We start from the raw sequence: 14,109 nt of genomic DNA, 5'->3' as shown, positions 1-14,109 counted from the left end.
CCTGCCGGGCCGCCCCGTCACTGCGCGACGGCGCCGGGGGCGGAGCTACAGCCGGAGGGCGGGGACGGACAAGTCCCGCTGTCATTGGCCGGGGCTCGGAGCCGCGGGAAGCGCGTGCGGCGCTCCCGCCCTTCGCTGCCCACGGCAGCCAATCCGCGCGCGGGGAGGGGCGGCCGCCCCGGGCGGCGCGGGGCGCGGCGCACTGCCGCTCTCGCCATTGGTCAGCGCTGTTGCGGGGCGGGGCGGGGCGGGGCGAGCGGCGGTTGGCCGAGCGTGGGCGGGACCGTCTGGCGGGAACCGCCCGAGCCATGGCGGGGTGGGGGTCCTTCTACCGGGGCGAGGGGCTGGAGGAGGAGCAGGAGCAGCAGGAAGAGGAGGAAGGGTCTGAGGCGGTCGGTAAGGGCCCCACACCCCCTCACGGAGGGCAGATCGGGGCCCACTGCCTGCTTTCCAGGCTCCACGGGCGGCGGAGGGGCCGCTGCTAAAACTGTTTCCCTTCGTTCCGTAGCGGACCAGAGGGTTTCGGGCCGGGACAGCCTCATCTTCTTGGTGGATGCCTCCAAGGCCATGTTCGAGTCCGACGGAGAGGCAGAGACTCCTTTCGACATGACCATCCAGGTAGGGATGGATAAACTGCTAATGGCTAAGGCAAGACTTTCACACACAGTCCTTTCTGAAAACTATTTTCTTGTAATTTTGACCTGGATGCGTTTTTTTCAGTGCATCCGGAGTGTGTATACCAGCAAAATTATCAGCAGTGACAGGGACCTGTTAAGTGTTGTATTCTATGGTACAGAAAACAACAAGAATTCGGCAGATTTCAAGCACGTTTATGTTCTCCAGGAGCTGGACAATCCAGGTAAAGTGGTATGAAGATTGTGTAAAAAGAGGGAGCAAGGAAATTGGTGTAGTAACATTGTCAGTAGTTGATCTCTAGAAGATCAGAGAGCTGTCAGGTAAGTTCTTACTGAAACATGCTGTTGGTGGTGGGGATAGATTTAGATATTTTTTTAAAGCTTAGAAAATTCATGAGAGCCTAGTGTTTTCTCTTAGAGTTGGTTCAGATCCTTTTCTATTCAGTTTCTTATATTTTAATGTGGTGGCTTCACTTGCTGTCTGCTAAAGCTTAGAGTACCTCAACAGAACTGCTGAATGTCCATCAGAAAAGTATGTGTCCATGTTAAGGCACCATGGATTCCAGCTGATGAAGAATATCACCAAATGGCTGAAGTTGGATGGGATTTTGGAGGTCATCTTGTCCAGCCCTCCTGTTCAAGTGGTGTCAGCTAGAACAGGTGGTTCAATGTGGTAGCCTGTTTGGAGTGTTACATCTCTTCTGTAATAAGTTCTGCAATTCTTTAATTTTGCTCTTTTGTTTTCTTAAGATTACATACCATCTGCTTGATAACAAGTGCTGGTTGCTGAATTGGAAAGGCAGTAGGAGAAGTGCAAAGAATACATGCTAGTGGTGACAGATTGTCTTACAGTTGAGAGTCTTCTGGGGGAATTTTGTCTACAACTTTTCATAGCAGCCTTTATCTCTGAGGATGTTTGATTTCATTTTCTTTACTAGGGGTTGCAGGTTTAACGACACAGGGGCTTCTCCTGAAAGAATTGCACCTTATCTATTTTCAGAATTTATTACAATAGAGACCTGATAGGACTGCCTTAGGTTCTTCTCGCTTTTCTGGCAGACCTATTCACTGCCTTATAGGTCTTGCTTTTTCATTTTCCTCCTTCCCTGCTTGTCCTTTCTCCCATGTTAGAGGCAGTAGCCTCGCCATGAGGATAAAAACAGCACAGGTGAATGGTGGGTGTTGTTCTGATGCCTTGTGAGGCTACCTGGAACAGAGGCTAGACAGCGTTAAAGGAATAAAGTAGGTGTTTATTAAAAGGTCTTCAAAGGATACACATGGGTCAGTACAAGAGCCTGGCCATGGCTCCACCCAAGATGGATGCCTGATCACGAGATTTCACACTTTTATAAGTTTTGGTCCATTTCCATGTTGGGGTTAATTGTCCAATTACAGCTTCAGGTTATGAAGTCCCATCCTCCCAGATGGCTTTCCTCAATTTGCTGTTTACAATTTCTGGGCCTGAAGCTGCAATGGTGTCCTTGGTTCTCAGGCTGGAAAATGATTGTTTTGTCTAGCTGCCTTGTGAAGAGAACTTGCTAACACTTTATATGAAATTCAGAGTTATATACCAATGTAGTACAGAAGCTAGAAAATACGAAAGCTAAAACTTAAGGCATCAGTTCAAAAGGAATAGAATTGTGTATTTGCTGCTCCTGGAGAGCAGTCCTCTGGAGAAGAAGGCGATGCTATAGGTGATTTTTATGGAGTATGTAATTATGAACATTCACATTAAAGAACAGATGAAGAGATGAAAATAAAATAGTAGAGGGAGAGGAAAATATTTTCAAATGAAATTTTTGAAATGCTATAGAGCTTAAGTGAAGGACAAAGGAAGAAGCTCTACAGAATGCAGTGGCTGAAAATAAAAGCTTGTCTCCCATTGTAGAGTATCAGAAGAAAACAGAACCTGCTGTTAGGTGGGAAAAGGAGTCCTAGCTGGGTTGAAGTAATCCTCAGAGCTGCAACAAGGGTGTGGACACCTGACCTGAATGTTGCTGTGCTCGGTGTGGTGATCTGTGGGCTTCATCCCACCTTTCTGTGCATTCTCTGTGATGTAAGGGGCAAGGAAGGAGGAGGAGGAGGAGCTCTCCACCTTCCCAGCTTGCTGTGGAGATGCAGGATGCATTTCAGGCTCCTCTTCTGTGGTGGTGCAGCAGTCTGCTGTGCCTCTGCAGCAGGGGCAGTTTGCTGCCTTTGCTGCTGAGCACTTGGCATTCAGTGGAGGAGGTTTGCAATACTTTGATCCCTGTCGTTTTCACTTCCCCACGGAAAGAGCCCACATTGGTGCCAGGGTATTTTGTGTCCTCTTGCCCTAGCAGGTGCTTTCAGTGGTAGCTGGCTTGTGATTTTGCAGATGTTAGGCCATGCTGGACAACTTTCTCAGCCAGGTGGTGGAAGGATGCTGCCACAGAGGTAATTGGGAGCATTCCATGGATGTCAGCTGCAAGGGAGGCCCCAGTGCATAATTAGAAGAGCTCGTGGTACTTCTGTCAGTATTTCTAATGCCTGTGAATGCTGCTGCCCCTCTAGGTGCGAAGCGTGTTCTAGAGCTGGACCAGTACAGGGGAGACGAAGGACGGGCTCTTTTCCGGGAGAGCTTTGGCCACAGCGCTGACTATTCCCTGGGTGAAGCGCTCTGGGCCTGCTCGAACCTCTTCAGTGATGTCCAAGTCAGGCTGAGCCATAAGAGGATCATGCTCTTCACCAACGAGGATGACCCTCATGCCAATGACAGTGCTAAAGCCAAGCTGGCCAGGACCAGAGCTGGTGATCTGAGAGACACAGGTCATTATTTCCACTTTTCATTTTAGACACAATAAACGTGATGAATCTTTGCAGCAGATGTTACCAGCAGAACTGGGCAATGTTTCTGAAAGTTTCTAAGCCAGAAATTTTATATCTGATCTAAATCAGAATATATGTTTTCTGATCTGGTATCTAGTAGCTAGCACTTGTTTTCTAGGATCACTTTCTAGTTTGATAGCATAAATGGGGACATGCCAGGGCCGAGAAAATAATTTTTTTTTTGTTATTGTATCATTTTCCGGGAAGGGAATAATAACACCAAGTTAACACAAAATTACTTTAATGGTTCCATTCTGAATTAGTTGAAGGAATCAGCCTGAGCTCAGAGAGTAGGCAGCATTAGTTCAACTGTGTAGCTGAGGTAACCAGTGTTTTTGGAATTCAGGAGATGTCCTGGATCTAGAAGCTGTGAGGCTTCCTTAATCCATTAGCCCCTATAACTAAAGAAAAGGGGATTTTCTGAACTTGTTACTCCCCTCTATGCCTGAGGTAGGATTATATTTTATAGGAGTTTATCAGAGCCATTTCATATTCAATGCTGTCCAAATTCTTAATTAAACAGGAAACATTTTCTATTCTGCATTGTTTTGACTGAAGTTAAAGAATGTATTTTGCCTCTTGCCCTAGAATCACCCCTTTCTTTAGAATGTTTCACACCTTGTACAGATGACAATTTGGAGCTTAGTCTTACTTAATAATTTGCATAGATAGAGAAATCTGAGAGTGATGAGATACATGCTGATACAAGAAAAAAGTAGTTTCTTATGCTGCTCTGATATCTTCCATTGTTTCTAGGTATCATCTTGGACTTGATGCACTTGAAAAAGCCTGGAGGGTTTGATATATCTCTGTTCTACAGGGATATTATAAATGTAGCAGAGGATGAGGACCTTGGGATCCATCCTGAAGAGTCAGAGAAACTGGAACATCTCATGAAGAAAGTACGAGCAAAGGAGACAAAGAAACGGGCTTTAGTCAGGTTCGTGCCTACTTATGATGCATCATTCAGCAGGGGCACCTGATGTTATTTTCAGACTGCATCTCATTTTCCTCTTCTGGAATGATTGCTCTTTAAAAGCATCAGTACTTATATTCCTCAATCTTAATTCTTTAGTCCAAGATTTGTGTTTCTTCTGTAGTTTCCAAGGATATTTGTGGATAAGAAGAGCAGAGGACCTCTTCTTTCTTCTGTGTGATGTATCCTGTATTGAGCTTGGCCTGAAATGATAATTTGCTAAAAAATTACATAATTGCCAAGTACTTACCTAAAAAGCTGCAACATAAAAAATAGTTTATAGTGAAATCTGATTGAAATTAGGCTTTTCTTGCCAATACTAACTTCAAAAAAATCATCTGAATGTGAATGCTAGGTATTTTTTTCTGTTATTAATAGTTGTATGTTGTATGTATGTCTAGGTACTTGGCATGGATTCACACAGCCTTGATATTTCTAATCTCCTACTAAAAGATTAAAGATACTTAAGAGAGATTACAGGGATCTTGACAAAGCAGATAGAAAGTATTTTTGGAATCACATGCTCTGTAACAGTTGTATTTTTAGGGAGTGAGTTCATAGCAGAATGATGTGGAAGCACAGTAAGGGAATGAACTTCAAGGCCTAATGTTTTTTTTCCCAATAAATATTTATAAAGTATCCCAACCTGAGCTGTTGTCACTGGCATTCTTGTTCCTGCTTGCAGCTTTATTTTCTTTTCTGGGAATGTTCCTCAAGTTTTCTAATAGCTGGGGAGGAAGAATCCCATACCAGTGATACGTTTTACAAGAGAGGAAGTAGTATTTGTAGCAACTCACTGTTCTGCTCTCATAACTTTAAGATTACTTCTATTTTTAAACTTTTGCATCTAATTTTTTCTCTAATGTCTGATTTATATTTTTTCTTAACTCTTTGTATTGTTTTTCTTAGTGGGTTTTTTGTGCATAACTGTGCAAACAGTTATGAGAATTCAGAGACATTACAATGAGCATAATTGGGGTACCCAAATGTGGACTTGTCCTGTGCTCTGTTTGAGCATAGCTGCCCTTCAGTGAAAAAAAGGTCAAAGAAATATGGTAAATTACTTATGTTTAGATAACTTTTATGACAAGAAATGATGATACTACAATAATATTTTTATTCAGGAGAGATTATGACTCAAGTGATAATATGTTTCCAAAGATTTGTGATTTTGGGGGAGGAGAACAGGAGAAAGTCAAAGGAAATAACTTACATGAGGAGATGATTTTCTTCTGCAGTAGTAATTTTTCAGGAGTCTCAAGTCTGTATCTGCTTTTTACACAGGCTAAATCTGCATCTGGGCAAAGATGTGGTGCTTTCTGTTGGTGTTTACAACCTTATTCAAAAAGCTTATAAGCCACTTCCAGTGAAGCTTTATCGGGAAACTAATGAACCAGTTAAAATCAAAACAAGGATGTTTAGTGGAAAAACAGGAAGCTTGCTCCTGCCCAGTGACACTAAAAGGGCTCAGGTAACATATTGATTATGTGCCTGCTTTTTCTTGTCTCTGTGATGTGTGACGGGAGATGCCAATTCCTTTGCTGCTTTTGTTAGTATTGCACTTTCAAGATGAGATACAGAAATATTTGCATCTGTATGCACCTGGGACAGGCTGGTCACTTGTGAGCTCTGCAGGGTGAGAATGGGTTGTCTCCCTGGCTTGACTATCATGGGAAGGCATAGCTGCTGGTGGAAATGCTGTCAGGAACACAGGTCATGTCTTTCTGTAAGGCAGGATGAGGTTATCAGAGCCTGACCTTGACTGACCCTGTGCCATTGCTGCTGCTGTCAATTTTTGATTCATTACGAACAGATTTGGTCGATTTTGTTGAACATACAAGTGTGAATCACATTTTCCAAACAAAAGGCATGTTACTGTTGGAGTTTTTGTATAAATTTTTATTTGTTTTGCCTTCCTGCTTGATAGTTTGGCTGATGTAAATTGAGTGTCACATTGTGACCAGGCACAGCTTTATTTCAGAACAGGTTATGTAGTTGCTAGGTATACTGTCACAAGTGTGCTTTGTGTCTTCTTCCATGTTAACAGCTCTTAAAGTTAACATGTCTTAAAATGGAGTATTTAGTCTTTTTATAGATATTAGTTTATTGAAATAAAGTATAGGACATAAACAGAAAGCTGAATATTAAGCCCTGATGATTACCTTCAGCAGCTGAACTATAATAAATCCATAATTTGATTTTGTGATGCATGAGTAGTGCTACACAAACATTGTTTCTCAGTCTCTATTTCTGTCAGGAGCAGGTAGCTGACACACATCTGCTGAAGCAAGTTTACAATTGGACAGGACCTCTGAAAAAGTGGTACAACCCAGCCCAGAGCAAGACTCACAAAACCAGATCAGATTGTTCAGGGCTTTTTTGGGACAGCTCTGAAGAACTCCAGAGATGAGATGTGACAGCCTCTCTATATCAGGGCTTAGCCATTTTCTTAGAAAAGGGAATTTTGCTTATGTTCAGATAGAATTTCCCTTGGGATAATGGTCACAGACTGTCACTTGCCATTTCAGTGTGCACTGCTCATGCAGGTTTACACTGTCTTGTCTGTAACCTTCTTTAAAGTAGTGGAACACAGCAATTGCATCCACTTCCTGCCCTGTCCTGCCTCCTGTTCCTCTTTTTTTTATGCTGGCAGCTCTGTCATCTGCTCTTCCCTGGTTTAGACATACGGAAACCGACAGATTGTGCTGGAGAAAGAGGAGACGGAAGAATTAAAACAGTTTGATTCTCCAGGTTTGTTTCTGATTGGCTTCAAACCACTTTCAATGCTAAAACAGCACCACCATATCAGGCGCTCCCAGTTCATCTATCCTGAGGAGTCCCTGGTGAGAGGTAAGCAAAGATGGCAAGAGAAGATTTATTACCTTGCATTAGTGTAACCTGTTGATTCATCATGTGTTTGAGTGAGGATCATTGAGTTTAAAAGCTTTGTCTAACTTAAAAATTTGCTAATGCTAAGAAGAACTGTATTAACTTTTATTGCCTCTCTCAGCTGCAGATATTTATTGTTTTCTTTTATAACAGAACAGCCAATTGTACTTCATGTTTATCCATCATGACAAGCAACAAATTTAGCCATGCAGATTAGTCACAAAGTACTTGTTTTAGCCATTCATGAAACTGAAGGATCCTAGTGCCTGACAAGAGAGTAAAGATAGTTTAAAAAGCCCAGACAAAACCAATCAATAACAAAAAAAAAAATAACAGCCTAAATCCCAAACCAGGGGAGAGAATTGCTGATTTTAAGTCCATATCAGCTAGGAGTGGAAACATGGTACTCAGGAAGTATAGTTGAATTAACAGCACTTTATAGGCTTGTAAAGAGAGAAGACAAGGACATTTAGAACTGCTTATTTTTTCATTTTTATAGGTGTACATACATCTGTTTATATAGAAATATATCCCAATCTGCAGTAGTAAGAAAAAACCTTTAGCTCTTTGGTCTAGCAGTGGATAAAGAGGGCGGAGTTATGATCAAAGGCTTTGCAGTGTCTGACAAAAGAACCTAATGCTTACTTCTCTAACTGCAGTTTCCTGGCTCATCCATGTTCTTTACATGTCAGTCTTTCCCTGACCACCATGTCTGAGGCAAATGTGTGCCTCAGGAAGAGTACTGAAGTCTGAATTCTTAGTGTGTTACTTCCACAAAAGGTCTATGATGTGCTTCTATTGTGATGCCCCACCAAACAAAAATAGACTTTATAGATAAAATTTCACAGTATTCCATTATTGAGATGGTAGTGGTTTCACTTCTTCCACCAGAACTCTCACTGCTAGTCAGGAGAGACTTGCTAGCATTGACCATTTTGAGTCTTTTCCTTTCCAAAATTTGCTTTTTACCTCCACAATAATGCAAGCATTTCAAATAAATCACAGGTTTTGAAACTGTAATATCTAGGGTTATATTCTAGAACAAAGGAACAAAGCTGTCAGTCTTGACCAATCCACTATTTCCTTTGCAGGCAGTACAACACTGTTTAATGCCCTATTGATCAAGTGCTTGGAGAGGGCGATGATGATGCTGTGCAGATACACCCCTCGCCGGAACATCCCTCCTCGCTTTGTGGCCCTGGTTCCCCAGGAGGAAGAGCTGGATGAGCAGAAAGTGCAGATAGCCCCTCCAGGTATGGGAAGAGAGGCCACCTTTCCCTGTATGGTTGGATGTAATCAGTGTAATGGCGCCCTGTATTGAAGGAAAGTATTCTTAGTGGTGCCCTCCCTTAAAACTAAGGAAAATGCTTTCCAACATTCCTTTTCTTCAGTTTTGTCAGTGTAAGCATCTGATATTGAATCTGTTTTTAAAGCCCCAGTTGCATCAGTGCTTGCTCAGGTATGACCTGGCTAGAGTGTTTTCCCTGCCTTCTGCCTCTTTTTAGCAGATTCAAATAACTGATGTAGAAATGAAAAGCCTTTTTTCCTGTTTGAAGACTAGACAGAATGTCTTTTCTTGAATTATGTTGTATCCTTGAATAGATTGTAAAGTATTAAATAAATAGTTCACATATAGTGAGCCTCATGCCATGTCAGACGAGTGGGGAATGATTAGGGAGCAGATTCTTGCTGTTTTGCATTTTCTCACCTCTTTAAGTGCAAAAACATCTTCCGGGAGGATGTGAAGTAGAGTAGTTACACTGCTTGTGTACTAAATAATATATTTCAGAATAATGTGGGCAATAACTTGATTTTCAAATAAACATTTTTCAAGCTCAGACCTAGTAAGAGGTGGGAAAGATGGAGTAGCTGATGTCCTGCATGTAAAACAAGTCATTGGTATCCAACTTGGAGCTAAGAATTTAGTCTGAATGTCTTTCACAAAGCCATTAGAGATGTTGGTAACAAACAGAGATTGGGATTGAGTGTTGTGCTGTAGGCACTTGGAAGTATAATGGATTGCTGTTAACAACAAAACAAGTTGTTAGTTTGGAGTCATCAGACCTTGATAATAACCATCTTAGTTTTTCTATAAATTATTTTGAGACCATTGTTTTCTCTAAATTATTTTGTGTAACTGTTGTCTTCCTCCCTCTCTTCTGTATAGGTTTCCACTTGATTTTTCTACCCTATGCAGATGACAAACGTAATGTTGATTTTACAGAAAATGTGCCGGCCAGCCAAGAGCAGGTAGACAAAATGAAGGAAATAATTCAGAAGCTGCGGTTCAAATACAGGTACCTGGAGATAAATAGGGTGCAGGGAGTGGCATGGGGGAAAAAGCACAGCAGTTGCTTGCTCTGTTGAATGTGTTGTTCAGCTGTGGTGTTCCTGAGATCAGATTTTCATGTATTTTGATAGAAATTGCTTGTCTTTGCAGTAGCTTTGTCCAAACTTTATTCTTAATCATTCTGGATACCCAGGCACCACAATGCTTTATGTAGCATGTTCTGGAGTTCTTTGTAGAATTGCTCTTGTTCTCCGGGCTGTTGTAATTTGTTGCAGAGGTATCACATTTTATTGTGGTTCTGCCACTCTACAGCAGATCAGACCCAGATAATTTAAATTAGAGCACTTTAGAAAGAAGAGTTAGGCCTTTTTTTCATTATACCTGGAATAAATGCTATGAAGTACTTTCATGGGAGATTTTTTTTTCCTAGCTATGTGAAGCCACAATAACTATACATAAAGTATAATGCCACTACCTCCTTTTGCTTCATACAGCTTTCTGACTCTCAGACAGCTTTCTTATGTGGTTGATGCATGACAGGATAGTGATTCAGCAGGTAAATTGGGAAGAGAAAAAGCAGTTCTGATACGATGGATTGTTGTGTGGCGAAGAGGGAAGTTTTATTCTGACATAAGTTGGTGGTAGATCTTAAGTGTTTTGTCTGTCTTCTTGGCAGCATGCATTGACATTTTGGGGGATTCTTGACAGGGCTGACAGCTTTGAGAACCCAGTTTTGCAGCAGCACTTCAGGAATTTGGAGGCTCTGGCACTGGACATGATGGAACCAGAACAAGCTGAGGATCTTACAAGTGAGAGCTATTGGCGGGTGTGAAGGGAGGCAGGGTAGGGGACTGGTGACTTTGTTGTAAGTCAAATATGTGCTACTACAAACACAAATGTCTTTTAAGAAATATTTCAGTTGTGTGCAGTTTCACTATGTAGGAGTCTGGATGTGTCCATTCTGAAATACTGAAACCTTATTTTCTATTGCTGTCACTTTTAAGGTAAAGAAAAAAATGTTCACTTTACCATCCAAAATTAAAATTGAATCACCTTTTTCCTACGGTGAGAAATATTTTCTCTGAAATTCCTCTCTTCAAGATTCCCATTAATATTTCAGTGTGATAAATGGGCTGAATGAAGAGAATTATTCTGCTGGGGGCAGTGCTGACACCTAGTGACTGGGAGAGTTTGTGTGTGTCTTGTATAATCACAGAGTGGGCCAGGAGGGAAGGGACCACAGTGGGTCATCTGGTCCAACCCCCCCTGCTCAAGCAGGATTATCCTACAGCACATTGCACAGGGCTAGTTACAGATAGTTCTTCAATTATTTCTCCTGCGAGTGATACTCTACAACCTCTGTGGGTGACCTGTTTCAGTGGTCAGTCACATTCCCAGTAAAGTTGTTTCTCATGTTTAGATGGCTCTTCCTGTGCTTCAGTTTCTGCCCATTGCCTCTTCCTGTTTCTTGGCAGCACCTGGGAGCCTGGCACTATACTCTTGACACCCTCCCTTCAGTTCCCCTCACAGTCATCTCTTCTGGAGGCTAAACAGTTCCTTCAGACTTTCCTCATAAGGAAGCTGTTTCACTCCTTTAATTATCTTTGTTGTTCTCTGCTGGACCCATTCCAGGAGCTCCATATCTCTCTTGTACTGGGAAGCCCAGAACTGGACACAGCATTCCAGATGTCCAAACTCTTGATAGTATCAAGAGCTGTAAATTTCTCATTTGAGAGTATCGTAACACAAGTATTTGCATTTTTGCATGCTTGCAGGACACTTGTAGACTAGTTATTACAGAAGCACAGCTGTGTCTGGTGATGTTACAGAAAAACAGTCAGACTTGTTAGCACCAATGCAGCTTTGAGGAGCAGGTTTTCTTTATTACAGTGCTGGATGCATGAGGGGATATTTCCACTAAAATTGTGCATCTCTAGAACAGAAGAAGCTGTTTATGTAGGTTTTCTCAGAAGAAACATACATGTGGGTAATAATTTCCCCAAAATCATTAACATGTGTTAGTTCCCCTTTGTGCACACATTATTCTGTCCTGGGGGGGGTCTCTGGTGGTTGTAGTGCTTGATGAACTGGTGTTACATCCCAATACAGAGTGAAGTTGGCATACCTAAGCTAGTTCATATTTTGTGAGTTTCTTCTTGTTGAATGTTTAACATGATCCTACAAAATAAAGTATTGTGTGGTTCCATACACTAGTGGTTTTGTAGAATGAGCACTGTATTTTTCCCCATCAGGTGAGCTGATCTGGCAGTAGGGATGGCCTTGTAGACTTTCGTGTGATCACACTGTTTCTGAGAGAGCAAATCTTTATATTTTGCCAGTGCCAAAGTCTGAGCAGATGAGCCATAGGCTGGGCAACCTGGTGGATGAGTTTAAGCAGCTGGTTTATCCCCCTGACTACAATCCTGATGGGAAGGCTGTAAAGCGAAAACAAGGTAAGTAATGGTGGTGCAAACATAGCATATAATGTCTTTATTCTGTTTAGAAGCTTCTGTGTTTTCAGTTTGTTTCATAGTTTAAAGAAGCTGCTTGTGCAGCAACTGCTGAGCTCCATAATTAAGTATTACATCCAGTATTGATTCTTAGAGAGTAGAGAATATTGTGGTATCCAGTTGGAGAGTTGCTGGAGTGACAAAATGCAGAGTGAAGTATAGGAAGTGATGTGGGTAAATGACTGCAGAATATATAGGTATAGATGTATTGTATATGTATAATTTTAGCAACTTTCTGTTCTACAACGGAATAGCAAAATCACTCATGCTTTCAGTTTGTGTTGGTGAGACTTTTATACATGGGCTGTTTAGCAAGTCTAAGATAGACATCTTAAGGGCTAAATGTGTAAGCAATGATGAAGTCCATGTGTAATTTGGGAATCTACAAAAGACTGCATAAAATGAGTGTCAGCTGAGCTCACTGTGGAATCATTGCATTCTGCTGTCTCAACAAGAATTCCTTAAATTTCATTTGGAGGGTGATGTTTTCATCAGAACACAAAGTTTCATACTTCAGTTAAGATCACTCCTATCAATGAAATACTGCATGACATACATAGTGATGTCTGTTTCTTAAAAGGAAACATGAAAACTAGGTCTGTGAGTGTGTAGCTGTTAAAGCACCATGTACTAATGGCCATTAACTATGGTGTGTATAAGAAACATTGATGTCTTTCTAGTTTTTAAAATGTTTGTGATTAAAACATATCTTTCTAGCTTTTGATGATCAAACTGAGAAGAAGCCCAAGGTAGAAGTCTCAAGAGATGAGCTGTGGAGTCATGTGCAGAAGGGCACTCTGGGCAAGCTCACCGTATCTGTCCTGAAGGATGCATGTAGGTTCTTGAGGTTGAGGTGTGGAAGCAAGAAGCAGGAGCTTGTGGATGCTTTAACTGAATACTTTAATGAGTGCTAAGCTGGAGAGGAAGGCCCTGGTTTACTTCTGTCTGCTTAGAATCTTGATTGTCTTATGTGAGTGCTGTGTCTATTTAATCTTGCTATGTGCCTTGCTGGGTTCTTAATAAAAGTTTGGACCTTTTCCTTTGCAACACTGACTGTGCTGTCTCTGCATCATAAAGATAGCAGAACTCAGTTCAGGGTAAGAAAACACAAAGATCTGTGTTAATGGCACCACATGAATTTAAGCAGCAGATTGAGCCTGTGTCCTAACAGAGGGTATAAATATGTATTACTCTCCAAAACTGACAGTATCAGTACTAGTAATCAAATTGGGTTATTTTCTGCCATCACTGTTACAAATACTACCAGCAGATCTTAAAAGAAAAAAAATCATTATTGGGAAGTAGTATCCAATCCCTTGGGCAAAGAGCTGGCACTTAACAATTCTGCACATACGTGTCTTCCATTTTTAAATGGTAATAGCAGAAACTGGTTTAAAAATGGAAAACAAATCATGTTCCCCAGAAGGCTGCATTTATCCCAATTAAATTACTGAGATGGCATAGAGCTTTTCCACTTCTCTAAGTGAGTGTGAGTCAGACTATTGTGCAGGCTTATGTACTCAAATATATGCTTTTAAAATAGAAGAATAGCAAGGTATGGAGAGAGCCCTTGTTACATACAGTATTTTTACTTTCTTAGTCATACTTACGAAGGCTGCAGCTGGGTGTTTTGGGTTATAGACTTCCATCCCTGGCATGCCCCACCTCTCTTGCAGTGCAAGATGACTAAAACCAATAAACACTTGTTGCTTTTGCTTTAGGAAATTACTAATTGTTTAGTGAAAAGCTTAACTTTCTATGAGATGCAAACATTGGATACCCGAGGTGTCCATTTTGGTCTCCATAGTGTTTTTAGTGTCCAGTTTCCTGTGTGTGGCTCACAAACTATCCGCTGACCAGTCTGCAGTGTGGCACATGTGGAGCCAGCTGTGACCACCCTTCTGGCATTGTGACTGTCCTAGGTGTGCCAGCACGCTGCTCACTTCTACCTCTACAATTCCT

The 14,109-nt window shown here is 41.6% G+C and overlaps 1 protein-coding gene across 1 annotated transcript; it reads left to right on the top strand.

Annotated features, from left to right (window-relative positions):
- Positions 1-256: 256 nt before the first annotated feature.
- On the top strand, positions 257-13,194 carry XRCC6 (X-ray repair cross complementing 6). The gene is made up of 12 exons (XM_021552767.3): positions 257-396; positions 509-618; positions 721-859; positions 3,168-3,422; positions 4,239-4,422; positions 5,743-5,929; positions 7,140-7,308; positions 8,439-8,600; positions 9,515-9,644; positions 10,346-10,446; positions 11,977-12,090; positions 12,865-13,194. The coding sequence occupies exons 1-12, from the start codon at positions 309-311 to the stop codon at positions 13,059-13,061; spliced, it is 1,836 nt and encodes a 611-aa protein (XP_021408442.2). The 5' UTR covers positions 257-308; the 3' UTR covers positions 13,062-13,194.
- The last annotated feature ends 915 nt before the right edge of the window (positions 13,195-14,109 follow it).

This window comes from Lonchura striata, chromosome 5, assembly GCF_046129695.1.
Source record: "Lonchura striata isolate bLonStr1 chromosome 5, bLonStr1.mat, whole genome shotgun sequence".
NCBI lineage: Eukaryota > Metazoa > Chordata > Aves > Passeriformes > Estrildidae > Lonchura > Lonchura striata.
This window is presented reverse-complemented; position numbering and strand designations above follow the sequence as displayed.

Excerpts from the sequence above, each read along its gene's own strand:
- XRCC6 (XM_021552767.3), top strand. The coding sequence starts at position 309 with ATGGCGGGGTGGGGGTCCTTCTACCGGGGCGAGGGGCTGGAGGAGGAG. Across the intron at positions 4,423-5,742 it reads AAGAAACGGGCTTTAGTCAG|GCTAAATCTGCATCTGGGCA; the intron begins GTTCGTGCCTAC and ends CTTTTTACACAG. Across the intron at positions 9,645-10,345 it reads AAGCTGCGGTTCAAATACAG|GGCTGACAGCTTTGAGAACC; the intron begins GTACCTGGAGAT and ends GATTCTTGACAG.